The 25,180-nt window shown below is 31.9% G+C and overlaps 1 protein-coding gene across 1 annotated transcript; it reads left to right on the top strand.

Annotated features, from left to right (window-relative positions):
- Positions 1-12,582: 12,582 nt before the first annotated feature.
- LOC110268969 (disease resistance protein RPP2A) lies at positions 12,583-22,338 on the top strand. The gene is made up of 8 exons (XM_088503699.1): positions 12,583-13,207; positions 15,755-16,820; positions 17,105-17,562; positions 17,868-18,972; positions 19,217-19,495; positions 19,831-20,655; positions 21,493-21,996; positions 22,151-22,338. Exons 1-8 carry the CDS (start codon positions 12,750-12,752, stop codon positions 22,208-22,210), a joined length of 4,755 nt encoding a protein of 1,584 aa, XP_088359825.1. The 5' UTR covers positions 12,583-12,749; the 3' UTR covers positions 22,211-22,338.
- The last annotated feature ends 2,842 nt before the right edge of the window (positions 22,339-25,180 follow it).

Genomic DNA, 25,180 nt, shown 5'->3' with positions numbered 1-25,180 from the left:
GTAGTAACCTTACGTAGATCATCCGCTAAAAGTGATGCCCTCGTCTCATCCATGGTCAGAGTGTCACCCACCAGCATCAATGTCTGTACCAGATTTTCATAGGACTTCGGTAATGAGAGTAACAATATGAGTGCCTGGTCTTCATCATCAACCTTCACATCTATATCCTTTAAGTTTGATATGATCCTATCAAACTTATTGTTATATTCTCGAATTGAGGTACCTTCCTCCGTCTTGCATGTATACAATTTGGATTTTAAGTAGATCCTATTAGTTAGAGTCTTCATCATGAAGTTACTCTCTAACTTTGTCCAAACGCCTGCTGCAGTTGTTTCTTCGTTCACCAAGAAAGCAACATCCCTCTCAAGGCATAAGATTATTGCGGCCCGTGCCTCAAGATCTAATTCTTCCCAATCTTCATCTTTCATTCCTTCCGGCTTTTTCTCTTTTTCCGCTAGTGCCTTGTGTAACTTTTGTGATATAAGCAGATTTTTCATCTGCATCCTCCAATAGGAAAAATCATTTTTCCCATTGAACTTCTCAATTTCATATTTTTACTACTTTGACATTACTACTAGTAGAAGCAATTATATTCAAAATTGAATTTTACCACTCAAATAATGAATAATATAACGTTGGCTCTTGATATCAATTGTTGAGTCTGCAGCGGAATTTTGACTTCTAATAGATAGAAAGTAATATAAAATTGAACATTACTCACAATAATACACTCGCTATATAATTATTAAAGAGAAAAAAGAAAGAAAATGAATAATTTTTATGGATGTGAATTTCTTTAATTTTAATTGAATTGAATACATTTTTATTTCACTCATTTATATAGTTTCCTAACTTCTATAAATAACAAGAGAGCATACTATAAAATAGTTTCCTATAAAAGCTCCTTATAAAATAGTTTCCTATAAAAGCTCCTTAACTATCCACCATTTTCTCTCTTCCATCCTTTGTCTGCCTCTCTTTGTTTTCTCTCTGCCTTTCTTTTATTCTCACAGCTTTTATATTTGATATCGATATATAGTGTCCAATCCCAGCCCCATTCATACGCAAATTGTACACAATTTTTTTAATAGAGTAATTTTAATTTTTAATGAAGATATTTGCAACAATTAAGTAAAAATTATGTTATTATCTTTTATTAGCCTTTATGATTAATTCAATGGAGATAATTGCTTTGTATGTATGTTATTTATCTACATTAATTTTGTGCCAATATTTAAAAAAAAAAACTAAAAGAAGAGATATATTAATATATATAATATTATTGCTATATAGAAAGCAGATATAAATTACTATGTTCTTTTTTATTATATTATACAAGTTAAAGTTATAGTATCATATCATTATTAATTATAGATACTTGCTACAATTATATTAAATTTAAGTATAAATCTAAATAAATAAAATAGATAACAATCAATATTATTTTTTTCTTTTTTACATTCAATATTTACTGTAAATATAAAAAGTAAAATAACTAATGAATAAAAATATGAGTAAAAAATAAAACATAATAATTAAAATTCAATTTGTTAACTAATTAATCTTATGTCCATACAATATTATTATTATTATTATTATTATTATTATTATTATTATTATTATTATTATTATTATTATTATTATTATTATTATCCACTAATTAAAGCAAAAGATAAAGCACCATATAATTAACGAACCATTATTAGGATGGGTGAGAATTATAGCATGAATTATTGTGAATACAACTATCTACTGATAAAATTATGGATAGAATTAATTATTGTAGATACAACTATCTATTAATAAAATTATGGTTTAATTACTCTGTTGGTCCCTATAGTTTGGCCGAATTTTTAATTAGGTCCCTATAGTTTTTTTCCTTTTAATTGAGTCCCTATACCAATTTTTTTGTTTTAATTGGGTCCTTAGTCGCAGTCAACGTTAAATAAAACGTTGACCTCTGTTAAAGTTACGAAAATACCCTTGTGTCTAACCCTACATAATCCTTGGCCTATCCTGAAACACCAGAATCGTATTCTGTTCATCGTTCTCCTCTTCTCCATTTCTTCTGATTTCTTGCTGAAAGTTTCTCATCTTGCATGGATTCCACCCAACGTTCTTCGAGAATATCGAGTTCAAGAACTCTCAACAAGAAAAGACATTTGTGTTACTGTGGGGAGGCAGTTGTTGTTCTGTCTTCTTCTGAAGTGGCCATGGAAGGAGGTATGTAGCTTGTGGACGAGTGCCAAGGTGCAGTTTTTTCGAGTGGATTGACAATGAAGATGATATGAAAGGTGAGTGGTTGAAGCAGAAGGAGAGGAGGAGTCGTTGCTTCTGTGGAGACTCTCTGATTCTGAAAAGTTCTAATACACCCAAGAATCCAAACAGAAGGTTCATGTCTTGCCCAAGTAGAAGATGCAAATTTTTTGAGTGGGTTGATGAAGAAAAGAAGGTTCGTGATGCTTGCTTATTGTCTTCACAGTATCACTCTGGTCAGGTAGAGGGTGAAATTAGGGGTGAAAATGCACAAGAAAGAAGGGTTGATAGACTTAGTGTTGACACGGAGAGGTTGAAGGTGGAGATTGGAGAAGTTGATGATTGTGTTGGAAGAATATGTGTAGAGTTGAATTCGGTCCAGGAGGAACTTCGAAAGTTGGAAGAAAACATGAAGAAGCAGACCAAGATGCAGATGATGTTTTTTTTTTGTTGTGTAACCCTAATAGTTGCAGTGCTATGTGGTAAAGTTTATTGATGAAGTGGTCAATGTTGGCTTTAAAAAGAGCAGTTATTGTGAAGTGTATGTTAAATTATTTAGATTGAATGGATGAATTTTTTTTTGTTTGCTACTATAAGTATAATGTAATATTGAATGAAAATATACACAACTAAAAACAACTGCTATCAGCCAATCAGAGATGCATCATTAGCATAATATAATTCACAAAAGTGGTCCTTAGAGTATTCCACACATTACATAAGTTCAGTAGATCTAAGTTGCACTAGAGACAAGATAAATGCTCCACCTAAAATGAACTATCAAAAGTGGTCCACCACAAAGCAAAATGCTCCACCTAAAAGTTATGTTCCCAATACCAAAATACTTCCACAGTAGACTATAATACACAAAAAAGCCCTACATACATCCATAGTAGGAGGAGCTACATAACCCTAAAAGCTTCAATCATCCGTGAGGTCTATGTGTTCAGCAGGTTTGGCTGCTCCCTTTGTTCTTCCCATCTTCAATCTTTCACTTCTTCTCATCCCAAGAGTCCTAGTCTTAGGTAAAGGCTGTGTAACTGGTGCTACTTGTGGAGTTAACTGAATGAGTGGTTCAATGAAGGGAGTTGGTTGAGTTGCTGGTGTATGTGGAGGATTTGCAGCAGCTCCAGTAGCAGATGCACCAGATCCAGCAAGGGGTGAGTCATTTGCAGAACCAGAACCAGATCCAGCAAGAGTATTTGGTGCAGGGGCTGATGCAACAACAGCTAAATTTTTAAATCATTCCATCACCAAATCCTTTCAAACATGTAGTATGGAATAGCAAAATGTAGTTATACCTGTGAAACTAGTTGTTTTTCCTCTGCTAAGTCCAACACCCCTTCCTCTGCCTCTCCCCCTTGCAGCAGATCCAGCAACTAATTCAGTAACAGTAGTAGGTGAGCCATTTGCAGCACCAGATTTAGCAGCAGCAGTGTCATTCATATGAGCAGATTCAGCAGCAGCAGTGTCAGTCGTATGAGCAGCTTCAGCAGCAGTAGTTGGTGCAGAGGCTGATGGAACAAAAGTGTCAATGGTTAATTCATTTCATAATAAAACATTATCAATCCTCTAGTACCAGCAACAAATCATAGAAGTACCTGTGAGAGTAGTTCCTCTTCCTTTGCCCCTTCCTCTACCCAGTCCCGCACCCCTTCCTCTGCCTCTCCCCCTTGAAGCAGCTCCAGCATCTTGTGCACCATCAGATGCAGCAGCAGCAGGTTCAGGAGCTAATGCAAGTTCCCAAGAATCAAGACAACATTACAGAAAAGAACTGGTACAATCAACAACTATGTAACAACAACAAAACAAGATTTACCTGAGAGAATAGGATTTGGGCAGTGCCTCCTGTTGTGTCCATACTGGCCACAGTTGCTGCAAGTCACAGAGGTACCCGTCCTTCTATACTTTGTTTGCGATCTATTTTCATCAGGTTCTCTAATCCGCACCATTCTTGGTCGACCAGGTTTAACCCTGAACACTGGGGGTATGATGGTATCACAGTTCACCTTTGGCCACATGTTCTCACCATTAATTGGAGCAATTGATTTTCCATAGGTTGCAAGGTAAGCTCCTGGACTATAGTAGTTGCTGCAATACTCTTCGGGATTATCACCCTTTTCAAAGATGGCACTGCATGCATGAGGGCATGGCATGCCACTTAAACCCCAAAATCGACAGCTACAAGTACCAGCTAACAAATCCACCACAAACCTTTCCATGATCATCCTATTTTTGTGATGTACCTCAAATTTCAGATCGCCTGCCCATCTAGCTTGCCATTCCATACTTCTTGTTGCAATGACATCCAACCTCTTTTTGGGTTTAGGAAGAATGGATCCTTCATACTTCTCAGCCTTCTTCTTCTTCTCTGCAAATCTTGACATCCAGTAGCATCTAATCCACTCAAACATCGTCAGAATGGGCTTGTCTCTTGCCTCAAGAATCCTGCCATTGAAAGCCTCCGATATGTTATTCATTAGCATATCACTCTTTGCCATAAACGTGAAATGGCTCTTTGTCCACAACTTTGGGTCCACTCCAATCAGTTTATCATAACAATCTCTATTTTTTTCCTTGAACAGATTCATTCTTCTCTCTCACTCTTCCTCATAGGCGGCTTTAGCAATGGATAGGATTAGATCCCTCAAAACTGTCCCTCCACCATATGCCTTCTTACAGTTGGCATATAGATGCCTTAAACATAATCTATGCTCAATAGAAGGTTCCATCTCAGCAAAAACTTGCATCAATCCCTATATATATATAAAAAAAAAAAAAGCAGCTAAGAACAATATTTAATGACATAGTTAGAATCATAGTTAGAACAATGATTATTCAATCAGCCAAAAATTTGTAGCAATATTCAATCAGCCAAGAAAAAAACAATATTCAATGACATAGTTAGAATCATAGTTAGAACAATGATTATTCAATCAGCCAAAAACTTGTAGCAATATTCAATCAGCCAAGAACAATGATTATTCAGTGACATAGTTAGAGTCATAATTCATATTGTTCAATGACATATTTACTATCATAAGTCCTATTATTCTTACTTTTTGTTGATCTGACATGAAAACCCATCTTCTTGCAGAGCCGATATCATCCAACAACAAATCAATAAACCATCCCCAGCTGTCCTTTGTTTCCGCTTCCACCGCTGCAACCGCAATTGGAAAGTAATTGTCATTAGGATCCCTCCCTACTGCAACTAGTAATTGTTGACCATGGTCCCCTTTCAAGTGACATCCATCCACTCCTATGATCGGCCTACAACCAGCCAAGAAGCCCTGCTTCACCGAATCCAGGCACATGTACATCCTCATGAATCGGGGTTGGTGAGTTAAAGATGGCCTATCCACCATAATATTAAGCTTGGACCCCGGATTTGCCCTTAAAATCTCAGCACAATAATCCCTCAACTTGGCATATTGTAATATGGCCCTTCCATGTACTTCTTCCCTTGCTTTTCTCCTTGCCCAGTAAGCCTTTCCAACACTAACATTTGCCATATATTTATCCTGAATTGCTTGAATAATAGTGGCTAGCCGCATATCTTCTCCACGACTAATGTTGTTGACAATATTTTTTGATATCCACTCACTAGAAGCAAGCCTACCAGTATAACTCCTCCCACAGGTATGCTTACCTTTCAAGGTTTTTATCCTAAAACAATCAGATCCTCCTACCTTACTTGCAAAGCAAATCCACTTGCACTTTCCTTTTTGTCCATTACACACTACTCTACACCTCAATTTGTCGTTCTTCTTATACCTAATATCTCTCCCATTCAATAAGGCATGCTCCTTAATTGCATCTTTAAACTGGGACAGTGTTTTGAACTCCAACCCAACCTTAAACTCATACTCTCTACACATTTCTGCCTCATCATACTTAGGAAACCTTTTTTTCTTAATCATGTCATCAGAATCTCCCTCGTAACTATCTATGTCTTCAGTTTCATAACCATCCGAAATGTCCCCAATTTCTTCATCCATCTCTCCAGCAGCTTCATTATCACCAGCACCCTTATCTGTTGTCCCTTCTTGATTTAGCGGGCCATTGATCCCACCAAACGCATTTGATTGCCCACCATCAACACCATCCTCTACATCGAACCCAAAATAATCCTCATGTTCACCATCATCAGCACTGTCCTCAAACCTATCCTCCTCAGTTGAAGGTTCTGACTCAGAATCGACTTCTACTTCTATCAGAGTACTATCTTCGCCTTCATTTGGGACATAATCTGGATCCGTTGATGTGATTTCAACCCCATTACCTTCTCTGTAACCATCAACAGCATACACTACACCATGCTTCACAGGATCAGCAACTAAAGCCCTACCCATTCTAACGGCATCCCCATCTGACTTCAACTCTTTCAGACCTACCTTCAAGTCCATTCCAGGTTCAACCCACCATAGCTTTGCATAACCCTTGTAGCCTAGACCCTTCAGCAAAAACACTATCTCTTGCAGAGACCATTCATCTAATTCATAATGCAAGTCCTCCACAACCACCCCACCTAAATATTCTCGTCCACCGCCCGTGTCAACAAATCTTCCTCCGTGATGGAGCTCTATTGTAAACTCTGATTCTCCCATTGCTACACAACAAAAAAAAGAAAAATGCTGAGTAGTCATCCCCTAATCAAACATCACCAACAATGATAATGACTTCAACGCCATAACGTTCGGCAACATTTGAAAGAATGAAGAATGAAAAAAGGTGTAACTCGTACCTTTGCAACAACGACGACAGTAGCTACTTCGATAAAGACGGCGACGATAGACAATCACAAACCTCGATTATACAATGGTGGAATGCAAACTCCTTCTCCAACTATCAGAAACGGAGAGGGAGTGAAGAAGAAGGGTTTTTACCTCAGAGAAAATGAAGGGTTATTCCTTTATTAAGGAAGGGGCAATTTTGACAATACATAATAAGTAAATACACTAACAATTACAAAAAACGTTTATAATTGGGTATATTCTATTTTGAAACGGAATATTCCGTTACTCCTAACGTTTTTTGTCACCGTAAGGACCCAATTAAAACAAAAAAATTGGTATAGGGACTCAATTAAAAGGAAAAAAACTATAGGGACCTAATTAAAAATTCGGCCAAACTATAGGGACCAACAGAGTAATTAAACCTAAAATTATTGCACATGAATAAGTAGAACTATATCAATTAATATAATTAGAATGAATGAAAATATTAATGATTGATAATTAGTTTAATAATGCATTGAATATTGATTTGATATAATTATAATAAAGATATTTTTTTAAAATAATATAATTATACATTATTCATGAGCTAATTGTAATATAATTAGAATAAATTCATTTGAAAGAAAAAAAATTATGTGTAATCTTCATAAATTACAGTAGTTTCTTTATTTATGTATACATATATATTAATTTTGTTAAATAATTCTAAATATTTTTTTATTTATACATACATATATATTAATTATACATAAAAATATTTAAATCACATATATTAAATATTTTTTGTTATAATTATTTTCTTTTATATATATATATATATATATATATATATATATATATATATATATATATATATTATATATTATTCCACAATACGTGCAATATGCTTTTATGATTAATATCCATATATAGTCTCCAATCCCAGCCCCATTCATACGCAAACTGTATACAATTTTTCTAATAGAACAATTTTAATTTTTTGTTTTATTTTCTTTCACATACATTTTCTCTTTCCTTTAAATAGTGATACTTTATTTTATTTTATTTTTTTTGTTTTAAGTACACTTTTATTAAGAATTGTATTAATAATCTAAAATACAAAAGAGAGAAAAAGATGATACATATATCTAAGAAAAAAAACCTTCAATATTAGAAAAAAAATATTATATTAAAGCATTTAAAAATAACATATCCAGTAAAAATAGTCGTAATATGTAAATTGAGGTAACAATTTAAATTTAAATTAATGTAAAATAAATTTAATCAAATACCAATGTTAGAACTAAATTACTAAAATAATATTTAGTCTATTCTAGTCCTTAGACACGAATAGATTAGGATTATTCTCGTAACGACAACCAAGTGAAATATCATAAGTTTGGAAATTTAGAATTTGTTCAAATTCAGACAATCCTCTTGTTAAATAAGCTTCATCATCTGCTATCCATGCAATATGGCAAGGTATAGAATTGCCACACCGGAAAACTAAACCGACCCTTATTCCCCTCAATGGCATTGCATTGATGCAAAAGAAGGCCGGTAATTTCTGAAAAAAATCACAATATGTTATAAAAATATTTTAATAACGAAAAACTTAAAATAAGAAAATTTAAATATATTACCAATCGATGAAATTGCATATCCGAGTTTGACACAAATTTAGCAATCTCATTATGTGCTCCACTTCAAAGATCTCCGGGCAGACATAGAAAGCATGGAGGGAATGGAACTTGAACTTGGCCTACAAAACTCCGTGGAAACAATTCCTCAATAAAAAATTGAACCCTTCCCAAGAAAATTAATTTTACTCACATTCCATTAGGTTGGTCATAATATGTGAGTAGATCCAACCATCCTTCGATAAAATAGAGTTTACTACCTCTTCTTTGGACGTTTACATTCATGTAGTTAGAACCTGAATCAGTGAATACAACTCGATGAGGTATTTCATGGATGTGATGCATTATAAACAATTGTGGCAAAAGACAATCACATTGAAACATTAGACGAAAAGAATAAGTTAGATTAAGAACAATCATTAAATTATCAAAAGAATAATATAATAAAATGAGTATATAAAAAATACTATACAAAATTATAAATTGTACCTTAAAATGATCAATTTCGATAACATTCTACGAGGTAGTAAAAGAAGAATAATAAATAATAAATTTAAAGAAAATGAGTTGACTCTTAGATCTAAGCTCATGTACCACAAAAAAACTCTATATATAGGCTTTATTAAAAACAAACAAATATGTAAATTAGTTATTATTAAGGTAATTTTTTATTATTTACGTTAATTATACATCATATATTTGTTTAGTTAAAATTATATGATTTTATCATATTATATCATGACTAGAATAATTATTTTTTATCATGAATAGAGTAATCGGGGCCAACTTCATATCATTATCATACCATATTATTATTATTATTATTATTATTATTATTATTATTATTATTATTAAAATAAATGGATCACCATTAAGATAACAACTTGCCATTAATAAAATCATTGGATAATGAATAAGAATTAGAATTGTATCAATATAATTAAAATCAATATAAAAATAATTAAAAATATTTTTGAGTGATAATTAGTTTAATAATATATTAAATATTAATTTTATATAATTATAATAAAGATATTTTCTTAAATTAGTATAATTATGCATTATTCATTAAATACTAATTGTAATATTATAATATAATTATAATAAAGATATTTTTTAAAATAAATTTATTTAAAAAATATAAATTGGTTATTAATAGCCGGTGCCATTATCATATAATTATCATATCTTATTATTATTATTATTATTATTATTATTATTATTATTATTATTATTATTATTATTATTATCAATATAATTAAAATGATTAAAAATATTTTCGATTGATAATTGATAAGTAATTTAATAATGCATTAAATATTGATTTTATATAACTATAATAAAGATATTTTCCTAAATTAGTATAATTATGCATTATTACTTAATGTTTTAGTATATTAAGTATATATGAAACTTATAAAATAGCAGTTAGAGTGTGTTTGGTAAACATGTTGAATATAATAAAAGTGTGTTTAAGTGCTTTGGACGCTGTTTTTTGATGTTTGGCAACTTTTTTTCTCTAAACATAGACGTGATTTTGCATCTCAAAGTTCGTTCATTAGAAGCAAGAAATTATAGCTTCTGCTTTCACTCAACGTACGTTTAGGTTTGTTGCTAGTCATTCTTGATTTTCTCCATAATTTTTTTTAAATAAAAGAATACTGAGAGTATTAAAACAATTATTTTAATTTTTGTACACCGCTTATTATTCTAATTTTTTATAATATGTATTATTGTTTCTATTAAAAATGATAAATTAAATAAAAAATTAATTATAAATAATAACAAAAATATAACTAATGAAAAGTTAGAATCTAAAATAATAATAAAAATAAGATTATTAAGAGTACTTAAAAAGAGTACTAAAATATGTTATTTTATATATTATTTTTAATTTAATAAATAAATATTAATTTTTATTATAAAAAATAGATAAAAAGTTATTAATTTTTATATGTTTATTTTTAATTTCATAAATAAATATTACTTTTTATTATAATAGTAAAAAATTATAATATACTAAAATAGAGTACTATTAAAAAAATACTATATAAAAAATACTAAAAGAAGTATAAAAAAGATTAAATATACTTAAAAAAATAGTATTATAATTTAATATTATATTTTTTTAATAATTAATTAATTATTTATTTAGAAGTAATTTTAATTAATATTATCCAAACAATATTTATTTTATCAAAATCCATTTTAGTAAAAGTTGCCAAACATAAATGTTTGTACAACTCACTTCTACCCAAAATCAATTCTACAAAATCACTTTTATTCAAACTCTAGTTTGACCAATGTCAATCCAAACACACACTTAAATGTGGATAGCAATGATTGCTTTCTGTCTCAAGGTACTATATTACACTGCAACTTAAATTTATAATTATTAGTTGAAAAGCTTACAATTATGTACTATTTTTAATTATTTTAGTTGAAAATGATATATTTTATGATATTGTTTTTTAGGATTACTCATATCAAATTTTAATAATCTAAAAAAGTTTTAAATGCTTTATGTCTTAATTCTTTTAGCAAAATTTTAACAATTCATAGAAGTTAATACAATAGATGGTTATAAATCAAAGTGATAGACAAGAGTAGAAATTGCGATGATGATACTTGGGATAATTAATTACGATCGGATGAAAAGAATGTAAAAGGAGAAGAAAAAAATGAGAAAGGAGAATAAGGTAATATAATAATGACGATGAGATAATGATAGGTATGTGTATAGAGAATAATATATAATAAGAAAAAGAATAGTGTTTGATACAGTGAGGGGATATAATAAAATTAATAAACTAATTTAAAAAATAATAAATTAAAGATAATTTAAAAAATTAAATATAAAATAAAAAATATTTTATATCAATTGAAATTATACATAAAAATAAAAAGTATTTTAAATATAAATTTTTATCTTTATTTTAAATTAAATACTATTAAAAATAAATAAATAAACTTAACAACATTTTTATATAGTTAATTATAAATAATGTTTCTAAATTTTTATTTTTATTTTATTATACATAATAATATAATAAATATATTTAATATTTTATTTAATTTAAATTTATAAATTTTATACTTTTTAAAAATTAAATAATTTATAAAATTTTTATTTTTATTTTTAATGTTTAAATTATTTTATTAAATTTATAATTTTAAAAATAAAATTATAAAAATTAATGGTTTTAAATTAATAGAAAAGCAGCTGAACATTAACATTAATGTGTTATAGAGACAACATTGCATGTCCAAGTCCCAACCGTGTCATAGTGAGGAGTGATGGGAATGGTTTCTTAATTTTTTTTCTATGATGCACGGATACTGACACAGATACGGGACACGATACGACATGGGACACGCCGACATGTGAATTTTAAAATCTTACATGACACGGGGATACGCATATATATAAAATATAAAGTATTTTTTAGATAAATTGTAATGATATTTTGATATTTTATTGATATTAAAATATAAATTAAAATTTTTATTTATTTTAATTGTCTTATTTTAATTATATCAATTATTTAAAATATTTTTTGTTTTAATAAATAATAATATATACTATATCTAAATTTATTTTAAGAATATATGTTAAAAATAAGACTGGACACGCGGACACGTGATGGTATTTAGGTGTGTCCAGGTGTCCGGAGAAGAATTTTTTATTTTTTATTAAGACACGATTGGACACAACAGACACGCGTGTCGGACAAGTGTCGGTGAATGTCGTGTCCAAAATGTGTCCCGGCGTATCCGACACGCAGACACGATAACTCAGCGAAGTGTCCGTGTTTCATATATTTTTTTTAACCCCTTGAAAAAATAGAGTGTGATTTTTCACTATTAAATTATTAATTTTATAAATAGAAATAAAAATAAATATAAAAAAATAATAAAAAAATAAAATTAAACAATGAATACCAACCCACCCCCGAGGAGTGACTACTATCATTGACTTGATTTGCTTCACAAAGAAGGTATCAAGTCCCTGTTGACTTCTTCTCTAACTTCCTACGAACTGACAAAAGATCTTCCAGCCTCCTCCATAAGCCTCCTAAGCCTCAGCTTGTATATGTTTGAGTGAGAGCATCACTTTTAACCAGTCGCTGCTATGTCTTCCCAAAACCAGGAACCCCAATTCATATATGATGCTTACATTAGTTTCGGACTGCAGCTCCTTCATCCTTTTATTTCAGGTCTCTATGATGCACTCAAAAGTGTTGGACTGCATGTTTTAGCAGACCGCACCGAGCCCAAGACTAATATATCTGACGCAATCGAACGATGCAGAGTTTCTATCATAGTTTTCACAATAGCTTATGCTGAATCAACCTTGTACTTGCAAGAACTCGTGAAAATAATGGAGTGTCATCGGAGGAAAGTTCAGAAGGTTGTGCCCGTGTTCTATTGCTTGGATCCCTCCGAAGTATGCAATCTGAGCGGTCATTTTGGGGAGATTTTGTCGCGAACTCTGCAAGGAATCTCAAGGGATGAAAACAGGATGTTGAGTTATGGGACCGCCCTTCGACAAGCTGCTTCCATTTTACCCAGGTTTCTTCCAGATATCTGGTAATTAAAATCTCCCATGTTTTTTAATGCTTTGATCTTTATTCTTGATCAGCCATGACCTTTTGAGTATCTTTGGCTTGTTGGAGACTAGAGTGAACGTGATTTTGTCATTCAATTCTTATCATGTTCCTCTGATAAATGTGCATATTGAACAATGTTTGTGAAGGTACTAGAGAGTGAGAGGGTTTGAAGAGAGTTGGCAGAGAAAACAAAGATAGCGAGAACGAGTAAAACGAGCGACTAACAAAATTTATTATTTTTTTTTGTCAACATTTGGCTAATTCTAAACTAAATTCTAAAATCTAAATTCTAATCGTATAAAAAAATTAAAATTTAGAGAAAATGATAAATCGATTTCTAACTTCTTGCCTTTTTGGTGTGTGGATATTTAAGTTCGGAAATTTAAAAATACATTTAATTTCTTGATCTTTTCAAAATCTGTACACATTAATCTCTGGGTTTAATTTGTTCCATTTTAAACTCTCTCTCACGTGTGCATCTCTGTATCAACCAGGTCATACAACGTAAGTCACATTTGATTTTTTCTTTAAGTTTGACAGACCCAAATGAATATGAGGGATCAATATGTCTAGATTTTGAAAAAGGTTAGAAACTTAAATGTATTTTTAAATCTTCAAAGACTTAAATATCGGTGGATCAAAAAGTCAAAGACCTATTTATTCTTTTCTCCAAAATTTATTATTTTTGACTATCACTTAGTCATAAAATCAATTTCTTTATTCTAGTTTCTTTAATTTAGTAATCCAACAACATACTTTATGTTATAACTAGAATGAGACCCGCGTGATACGCGGGACGGGACGGTAAATTAATGGTAGTATATAATAAATATTAAAAATTATTATATTTTGTAGAATTAAATTAAATATATGTAAACTAAAGTTAAATTTGAAAGGTGTTTTATTTAAAATAATTTGTAGTACAAAAGATTTGGATGGTGGAGTTATACAAAGTGATATTTTTATTTGGTGGTTTAATTTTTGCATTTGTTTTAGTTGATGGATTTAGTCTTCTTATGTGGCACTTGTTCTTTTTTTTATTGGTTGTTGTTAGAGTTGTTGTTTTCTTCTTTCTATTGTAGGTTCTTGAAAAGACATGTTCTTTATGAATTGTTAAGTTGTATGCACTTTCTATTATGTTGTTTGTTCTATCTTTGCATGTATGTTCTCCTTCCGTGTTTTGAATTTGTATGATTTTCTTTCTCCTTAATCTCTTGATGAGAATGTGATATTCGTCTGATGATATTAGTATTGGCGAAGTTGGTTCCTATAATCAACTAATAATATAAATTAAAAATAAAAATGATGTCTTGAATAAGGGATTTTTTTTGAAGTATCACCTGTTTTATTTGTTGTAATAGGTGTTGAGGTTCAGTGTTTTTGGTTGGAACAAATGTTTTGGTAACAGTGTATTGTTGACAACCTTTTTTGGAATTAAAATCATTTATTTTGAATTCAAATATAAATGTAAGGTTGCACAAATTTTTCAATTGAGGCGGTGCTTCCATGTCATTACTTTTCTAGAGTGTCATTACTTTTGAAGCAGTTGTGCTTTACAATTTTTTTTTTCTTCGCCATCAAATAGTACAAAAATTATTGTAGCACTTTGATATGAAATAAGTATTGGGTTAGTAACTAATAATTTGATAGATAGGATTATGAAAAGTATATAGAATTACCTTATTGTTGGATATTGTGGAGTTTGATTATATGTGCCACAAATGTAGTTGTCTTCTTTTCATCTAATATAATCATTTCTAAGCAAAGAGGTTACTTTTCATCTGTGGTTGTTAATGTTTTTCATAGACGAACTACGCAAACTTTGATAAACTAATTGTCTGTTTGTTTGGTAATATTGTCCAAAGAATGATGCTCCATTGAGTAAGTTTGAGATGTTGTATAGTTCAGAAATAAATTTCTTGTGCTAAATTTGATGTTATTTGAAGAAATAGTGATAAGAGACTTATATAAGTAGGTCAAATATTATGGAATTTGAATATCTATAACATAAAATTTATTATGATTAATTATATTATTATGACATTTGTAATGTAATATGGATGTTTATTACATTTAATAAGTTATTTATAGAAGCCAATGAGTAATAGCTCAAATGGCATAATCTCCCCATACTCAATTAAGAGGTTGCGGGTTCAAGTCTCTTATCTTTGGTAAAAAAAAAAGAAGTTATTTATAAAAATTAATTATTGGGGGTTATAAATTTATTGTATTGTTTATAATGGTAAAATATAATAAATATAGGAATATTGATTCAATGTGTGGTTACAAATTTGATTTTTTTTTTTGTGACAAATTTGATTAGACATTATTAATTTTTAATTATCGGTGTTTTTTATTTTTTTTTTGTATTTTTTTTTTTTTTGATTTGGAAATAATAGGTGATTTGCATAACTACCTAACAGCATAGTGACAGCTATCAATATTTCTAACAAACTAACTTAACTAATATCCCTAATCATTTGTATTATTGGTTAATGATTATGCTTTATATTTATATTTTTTTCAGGAATAACAGAGAAGTTATGAGTCATATAGTTGGACATGTTACATCCTTGATAGATTCAACGAAATTATTCATTGCAAAGCATCCGGTGGGAGTTGACTCTCGTGTGCAAGATTTGATTCAACTCTTAAACAATCAGAAAGCAGATGGTGTCCTCATAATAGCAATATGGGGAATGGCGGGAATAGGTAAAACTACAATTGCCAAAGCCCTCTACAACCAAATTAGGCACAATTTCGAGGTGAGGAGATTTGTCCCAGACATCCAGGATGGGAAGGGGGATTATCCAATATGGTTGGCTTCCAAATTTAAAGAAGAGAGGCTTCTTTTGTTTTTGAAAGACCAAGTTAAAACAAAAGCGCAAAACTTCGACTCAACAAGAAATATATGGTGGGAAGGACTTCGTTGCTTAAAGGTACTTCTTATACTTGATAATATGAGAAGTGAAAGAGAGCTGGAGGTTTTGCCAGTAATTCCTGAATGCTTTGGTCCAGGGAGTATAATAATCATCACGACAAGGACTAAACACGATCGACTTCATGAGATTGGAGTTAATCATATATATAGAGTGAAAGAAATGGACTACAACGAATGTGTTGAGCTTTTTAGTTGGAGCGCATTCAACAAAGCCACTCCTGAAAGAAGTTTTTCTGGTCTTATTAATTATGCAATTGAATATTCTGATGGACTGCCACTGGCTCTTGTGTGTGTTGGCTCTGCTGTATCTGAAAAAAGTATACAAGAGTGGGAGAATGTATTGGACAGCTTCAAAAGATTACCCTTTCAAGATGTATGGCAGGTTTTAAAAGAAAACATAGATTCTGTTGGATCTGAAGAAAAGAAAATATTCCTTGAACTAGCTTATTTGAGACATCTCTTTATTGGAATGAATCGAAATGATATAAGTCAGATATTACAAGAAGCTGGACATAATGCTGCACCAAGAGCAATTAAAGGACTTGAAGAGCATAGTCTTGTGTGGTTTGATGAGGACAAGCTTTGCATGAATCGTTTGCTACAAGACATCGGAAGAGAAATGTATATGAAGCAATCATCGATTGAGCCTCAGGTTTGTAGGATGTTATGGTTTATAAGCACATAAATTGATTTATAGTTGCCATTTGTTTTTGAATCTCGTTTTGGAACATAACAAAGAAAGAAAAAAAATTGCAACTCAATAAATTCATTAATAATAAAAATAATTTTTTTAATATAATAAATAGTTAAAAAACTTTTAATTAAGGTGAATGTATCCTACTTTTAATTCAGTTTATAGTGTATGCTGCATAGATTTAATACTTGTCCGAAAGTTAGTTCAGTGTGTTTTATTTTCACATTTAAAAACTTATGCAGCAAAGGCCATATGATGTATTCTTGAGCTTTCGAGGCAAAGAAACTCGCTCAAAGTTCATCTCACATCTTTATGCATCTCTTGAAAATGCTGGTATCTATGTTTTCAAGGATGAAAACGGGCTAGCAAGAGGGGAAAAACTCTCAATCTCGCTTCTGAAAGCAATTGGAGAGTCTAAAACTTCTATCATTATTCTGTCACCAAATTATGCATTTTCAAGATGGTGTTTGCAAGAGTTGGAAGACATCATGATATGTTGTAAAAACAAAACTCAAAAGGTGCTGCCAGTATTCTACCATATAGATCCCTCGGAAGTGCGAAATCAGACTGGTAAGTTTGGACAAGCTTTTGATAATCTTATGAAAAGATGCCCGGATAAAATAAAAGGCAAGGAGCAGAGTTGGAGGAAAGCACTCCGTGAAGTTGGGTGCATTGCAGGGTTTGTCATCCGAAAATCCAAGTAAATTAATTAATATCCTTCATATTTTGCAGGAATCTCTCTATTCTATCTACAGGTGTTTAAATATATAAAGTTTGGACAAATTCTAAATTTAGGAATTGCATACTAAGATTCTTTTTCTTTAAAATTTCTTCCGATATAAAAGCATATGAAATTCTTACTGATATAATTCAACTTAATTTTGTCTAACTTGCGTGTGTTTATTTTCTTTAAGCAACACTATACTTACAATGAAACTAAAACACCTTGAGAAAGTTGTAAATCTTCTCTTACTGTGTGTATAATCTCTAGTGCCTACGGTGCAGGAATGAAAGTGAGGATATTAAGAACATTGTTGAACAAGTTACTCATATGCTGGAAATGAAGGAATTGTTCGTTGCTAATCATCCTGTAGGAGTTGAATCTCGTGTTGAAGAGGTGATTCAACTATTAAAAGACCAGCACCAAGAAAATCCTCTACTACTTGGTATATGGGGCATGGGAGGGTGTGGTAAAACAACCATTGCCAAAGCGGTTTATAATAAAATTTTCCGTGAGTTTGAAGGTCGGTGTTTCCTCCTAAATATAAGAGAAGTTTGGGATCAAGATAATGGAATTCTTCATTTACAACAACAACTTCTTTCTGCTATCTACAACACAACGAAAATAAAGATTGAAAACACTGAATCTGGAAAATCAATATTAGAGAGAAGACTTGGCCAGAAAAGGATACTTCTTGTACTTGATGATGTGGACAAATTGGAGCAGCTAAATTCTTTAGCTGCAAGTCATAAATGGTTCTGTCCTGGGAGCACAATAATCATCACAACAAGAGATGAACATCTTCTTCGTTGTCTTAGAGTTGATAAGTTATATAGTATGAAAGAGTTAAATGACAAAGAATCCATGGAACTTTTTAGCTGGCATGCATTCAAAGAACCATGTCCAAAAGAAGAGTTTGCTTCACTTGCTAATGAAGTTGTTTCATATTGTGAGAGATTGCCACTGGCTCTTGAGGTAATTGGGTCACATCTGTTTAATAGGAAAGTATGTGAATGGAGGAGTGTTTTGAATAAACTCAAAACTATTCCAAACAATGATGTACAGAAGAAGCTTAAAATAAGTTTTGATGGTCTAAGTGATGATAGGGATAGAGAAATATTTCTTGATGTAGCATTTTTCTTTATTGGAATGGACAAAAATGATGTAACTGATATATTAAATGGCTGCGGGCATTCAGCTGACATTGGAATAAATATTCTTATGGAACGATGCCTTATTACTGTGGACACTAAGGGAAAACTTGGCATGCATGGTTTGCTGCGAGACATGGGAAGAGAAATTATTCGCGAGAGTTTGCCAATGAAACCTGACGAACGTAGTAGGTTGTGGAATCCAGATGAAGTGCTTAATGTATTATCAAAAGACATGGTAAGAATTTCAAGTATATTTTCAAATTCATATAACAACAATGATATATTGTGAAAACTTTTGTTTCATCATTTTTAATTATATTTTCAAACAAGGGTGTGGAACTTCAATTATATTCTGTTCTCTTGAATTTTTATCATTCCACCTGATTGGAGTTTTAGTTATTTGACTTTTTTTCCAATTTTTTAGTGCTATTTTAGCTACCCTTAATCTAATTTTACTTTTTGGTTCCTATCATTTATAGGGAACAAAAGCTATTGAGGGACTTGCTTTGAACCTGCCAAAGTCATTGAATCCAACTCAGTTAAAGGCAGAAGCATTTAAGGAGATGAAGAGACTGAGATTGCTTCAGTTTACAAATGTGCAACTTGTTGGAGACTTTAAATACCTTTCAACGGATCTTCGATGGTTGTGCTGGCATGAATGTCCTTCAGAATATACAACTGCAAACTTTGATCAAGGAAATTTAGTTGCTATTGACTTCAAATATAGCAAACTCGACCTTGTATGGAAGAAGGGTCAGGTATAAATTCTGACTTTTATTTACTTTTGTGGTTGGACATAGCAAACCTCTAACAAAGAAAACTTCATGAACAAAGCTCATGATCTTTTTAGACATGTTGAAAGATTGGAGAGCTTTGTATTCTTATAGGTGTTTGTTTTGTGTTTTGTTTTTTTATATGAGAACCCTATTCCCCCACCTTTTCTGTATTGCTGTTTTCTCATATTAATGAAATTCTTATATAAAAAAGTATATACCTATTAACAAATTTCTAAAAACAATTCAAGTGAATTTTCATATATTCAAATCTAGTGTTTTTTTTAGTTCATGAATTCATCTCCTTAAAATTCTTGCAGATGATGAAGAATCTAAAAATTCTCAATCTTAGTCATTCTCAACACTTGACACAAACTCCTGACTTTTCAAATATGCCCAATCTTGAAAAGTTAATACTCAAATATTGCCCAAAGTTGACTTTGGTTTCTCATACCATTGAACATCTCAAGCAAGTTCTTCTAATCAATTTGAAAGGGTGTTCGGGGCTTCGTGTACTTCCAAGAAGTATCTACAAGTTGAAATCTCTCAAAACTCTCATTCTTTCAGGATGTTCATTGATTGATAAATTAGAGGAAGACATAGAACAAATGGAATCATTGACAACTTTGATGGCAGATAAAACTGCCATAACACAAGTGCCTCATGCACTTCTAAGATTAAAAAGCATTGTGTATGTTTCTCTGTGTGACTTTAAAGGATTATCGCGCAATGTGTTTCCTTCAATCATTTGGTCATGGACCTCTCCAACAAATAACTTCTCACCCCAAGTGCAAACATTTTTGGACTTGTCAAATCTTGTTTCCTTAATAGTACCAAATAGCAACTCTCAAGGCCTATCATCCATCATCAGAGAGCTTCCACAGGTCCAGAATGTTAGGCTGGAATGTGGCTCACAACTTCAAATTATAGGAGATGTAGTTTCTAATACTTTTGATGTCACAAACTGCAATGAAATGAAAGTAACATCAAGTGCTTCAAATATCTCAAAAGGGAGTAGCTCATCATTAATTGGTTACTGCAGTGAAGATGACATTATTGAATCAGAAAATTCCTTGAATTCAATTTTAATTCAAATGGGAATGAGTTGTTCAGTCACAGAGTTACTTAGGGAAAATATTTTGCAGGTTTGTTTCTATCTTTTTCTACCAATTTACCTTTTGTTCTATCATCAAAATAGTTTAACATCTCTATCTTTTTTAAAATGTTTTAGAAGGTATTTCAAAATTTTAGAAAATGCTAATATATGATATGGTCCATCCTAAAACTCAGAATTAAATTATTTTATCTCATTCATTTTTTTTAACAAAATAAAAATGATATCTTGTTGTATCTTTATTTTATCTCATAATAATAGAAAAATCTCTCTTTCGTGTACTGCCAAAATATGTACCCGAAAGATTTTGACCCTGATAAAATGGATTTCTAAAGAATTAAATCCCTTGTGGTTCTCCAAAATATTATGGGTGTTTGACAAAATAATCTAAGCAGGTCTAAATTTTTATTGAACAACTTTTGTTCTTTGCAGTCCATTTTGTCATAGTCAAAATATTTAGGGTATTGTCTTTGCATCTTAATCGTTACAAATGTATGTAATTCACCTAATTCTTTTTTTTTTTTTTTTTACCAAAGATATGAGACTCGAACCCGCAACCTCTTATTTGAGTATGGGGAGACTATGCCATTTGAGCTATTACTCATTGGCAAAAAATTTGGAAAGATAGGAGACTTAAACCCGCAACCTCTTAATTGAGTATGGGGAGTATATGCCATTTGAGCTATTACTCATTAGCAAAATTTGGAAAGATAGGAGACTCAAACCCGCAACCTCTTAATTGAGTATGGGGAGTCTATGCCGTTTGAGCTATTACTCATTGGCACCTAATTCAAACTAAGTCATGAAATTAACTATTTATACCTAATACTTAAAATTCCAATACTGAAGTATGTTTTTCATTATACAGAAGTTTAATGCAAGAGTACCTGGAGATTGCTTGCTTCCTGGCAACAAGAATCCTGATTGGTTAACATTCAGTTGTGAAGGTTCTTTTGTAATTTTTGACATCCCTCAGGTGAATGGGCATAAGTTAAAGTCAGTGATGTTGTGTATCATCTATTCTTCTTCCTCAAACATTGTACCTTTAGAAGGCCCTATCATTAAAAATTTGTGTATCATAAATCATACAAAGACCACCCCTTTTCTCTACGATGGAGATACACTGGCTTCACTTAGAGATGATGAATGGCAGAAAGTAATAGCGAACCTTGAAGCTGGTGACAAAGTGCAGATTGTTGTTTCTTCCGGATTAGGATTCACTGTGAAGAAGACAGCAGTTTATCTCATATATGCAGAGCAACAAGCTGAAGGTATTGTTTGTGGTGATGATATGGTAGCAGATGGAAATATCATTGTTCATGATGGAGAAGAAAATGATTTACTTCAAGGAGTAAACAAGAATTTCTCAAAAGTAAGTGCTCATTGTCTAAATATCTACAAATGTTATTTTAAAAACACAATTTAGTTCTGTCCATATTTTTTAAAAACAAAATTTCTCAAAGGTATTTTTTGTGCTTATTTTTTGTTCATTTGCTAATTGTCTAATGTTCATATCTTATTTTCAGAAAAATTTGAAGTCACATACAAAACGAAAATTCAAAGAGTATGATGATACCAATCATTAATAGGGTGAAGATGTTTTTAGATGATCAAGGACTATTGGCACTTACGAGTTGAAGATGCACGTAAGAATAAGCTAAAGAAAGATAAAATTTACCAGTAGTTTTAGTATAATTTTATATTTATTAATTTCTATTAAATATATATCATCAAATGGTTTTAAACTTTTAATGTATGATGCACTAAGTTATGTTTAGACACTTTGTATATCATGAAAAATTGATGGCAGGGGTAATACAAGTATTGGCTCCATAGATGATGCAACATGAGATGCACTTAACTTTTAGACCGCTACTAACTAGTACATTTTAATGAGAGAATCAGAAAATCTTGCTCAAGCCATTAGCGAACCTAATCAATAGTCTTAACTTTTACATACTAAGATAAAAGAGATTGTGCAGATATATGCATAGCATTTTATTTTTCTATATATAATGTATATAGTTCAAAACCGTCGCCTTGCAAATTTGTATTTGTTTCCTCGGTTTAAATAAAGCTCTATCTAGACCCTGTAAATCTAATTATATGGATGAGTCATTTTAGTTGACAAAATTGTCAACCATGAACCAAATTAGTTTAACCGAGTTAGCCCCAATCCAACTTTTCCCTAGACCCCCTGCATAAAACTGCAACAAAATTTTGAAAATGTACTTTACAAGAGTCAAATATGTTATTGCATTCTAGTATGACTGTATGAGGAGATAAAAGATCTTCCACAGCCAAGTTAAAACCATGCTATGGCAGGTTAAGAATCACTAGATGTGTTAGACAAAGTATTAAAAGGAGACTTCTGATTCTACCAAGAAAATTATGAAAGCTGACCTCAAACTTGCTTCAACACCCAAATACAACGCATTTGAAGAGACTGCAAATACAACACAATCTCTTTCAGAGGATAAAAACTCATCTGCGTTTATCTGTGGGGACAAGGACAAAAGAATTAAGGATCACCTGTTAACTACCTCTTTCAAATCTAGATTGAATACAAATCAAAATGCTGTTTCCATTTTGACATATGTTTCTTCAGTAGATTATATGCCTTTAAACCTTGAGGTTCAGAGATTTCCAATGGAGTTTTAAGACTCAACTCAACAGGGCAATGATCATCAAATACCTCTTGTCCGAGACTTGGACATGGAATATAAATGTATCATAAATTTCATCACTATAAACAGAGTCCCCTGTAACAAAATCTTTGGCAGAGCAATTGAATGCCATTGGCCGATATATTTAGAATTTAGAATTTAGAATTTATAATTAGAGTATTTCGACTAAAAAATTCTATTTAATATCTATTTATGATCTATTTGTCATAAAATATAACTCTACATCAGTTTTTGTATTATAAATATTAAATAGAGAATTAACCTGAATTGGTTGATTATTCAGCTCACTTGTCTTCTTAAAAAAGTGTTTGAAGTTTAAATTCCATCTTATATATGCAATAACTTATTATTTTGTGCTAAATCTTTAAATAGAGCTTAGATACGTAATAAATTAGTCTTCATTCTACAAAATAAAAAATATCGTAAACAACAAAAAAAAAATATTAAATAAGGACAAAAGTATTCGCGAGTTACTGGCAAAACCTCTTGTTAGCATCAGAATTCGTATTATTGGTTAACTGATGGCAAAAAATAATAAATTCTGATGATCCTCTAATATTCATCAAATAAAATATGTTGTTAAATTACTAGACTAAAAAAATTGAATTAATAGTTAAGTAATGACTAAAAACAATGAATTCTAATGACGATAATAATAATAATGCTTTGCATCTAAGTTATATTACCAACCAAGTCCAACTAAATTATTTAGTTGGATGCGTGCATGTTTTTTTTGTGCTTCTGTTGCCGCTTTTTCTTCCTTTTATTTTTCCAAATTCGTACATGTAGGTTCTTCTTTCCTCCTCCTCCTCCTCCCCCCCTCCTCCTCCTTCTTCTTTTCCTTTTTTGTTATTTTTCTCTTTCGTTATCGTCATCTTCAACAATTTTAAATTGAATGGAATGGAATAGAATCTAATACAATTGAATAAAGTATTAATGAATAATTTCATCATTCTTTGCTAAGAACAGTTTTGTTTATAAATTTAAATAGAATGCAAGAGTTTCTGAGTTTATAGAATGCACAATTTTTGGTTCATTTGTTATACACAATGGTGTTGTTACTGTTCGGTAGGTCAGGTACCGGACCGATCGGGTGAATGTCCTGATCAACAAGAGGGGAGGTCGTATGGTCGTACGTCTCCGGGTTGGAGTAGGCGAGGTCCCGAGCTCTCCAGATGTGAAAAAAGGGGGGTGTCACCTGCAAAGACACTCCGACGCGCAAGTCAATGAGGTGTGCAGGCGAAAAAGGGATAGAGTCATGTCACGTACCTTGGGGGAAGGGTAGGTCCTTCCCCTTATATACTGTGTCAGAGGTGGGCCCGATAAGGGCAGGCCCACTTTCTCCGAGGCGTGCTCCTCACAGCTGTAACAGAGCTGTCAGGGACGCGTGTCCGGGTCGGTTGCGGGGCGTCCCACCCCCGACCGTTCGGGTCGGGTGACTCTAGGGTCGGGCCAGCCCGTAAAGGGATTTGGGCCAGGCCGTAACAGTGCCCCCACGCGCTAGTAATAGTCGTAAGAGCTATTAGTGGCGTGTTACTTCTTGTTCCATGCGTCGTCGTCAGGTCGGCCGCCCGTGGGAGGGAGGTGCCCCCTGCACGCGTGTCCCTTAGTTACTGAGGCAACCGTTCGTCGCTTCGTTCTTCGCGCTGAGCATTAAATGCTCATAATGGGTTGCAAAACCCCGCGTGTAAAGACCATTCTGGCCCTGGCCCTTTCGCGCTTTGCATAGCGGTTTTTAAACAGTTTGTTTTAATTTTTCCTTTTTCCACTCTCGCTCCTACCATCTCATTCTCCTTCATCCAGAAAATCCCAGAGCATCATCCTAGCATCTTTGTGCATTTTTCCTTCTTCCTTCTCCGTTTTCACAAC

This window comes from Arachis ipaensis, chromosome B2, assembly GCF_059453495.1.
Source record: "Arachis ipaensis isolate K30076 ecotype BB chromosome B2, ASM5945349v1, whole genome shotgun sequence".
Taxonomy (NCBI): Eukaryota; Viridiplantae; Streptophyta; class Magnoliopsida; order Fabales; family Fabaceae; genus Arachis; species Arachis ipaensis.
This window is presented reverse-complemented; position numbering and strand designations above follow the sequence as displayed.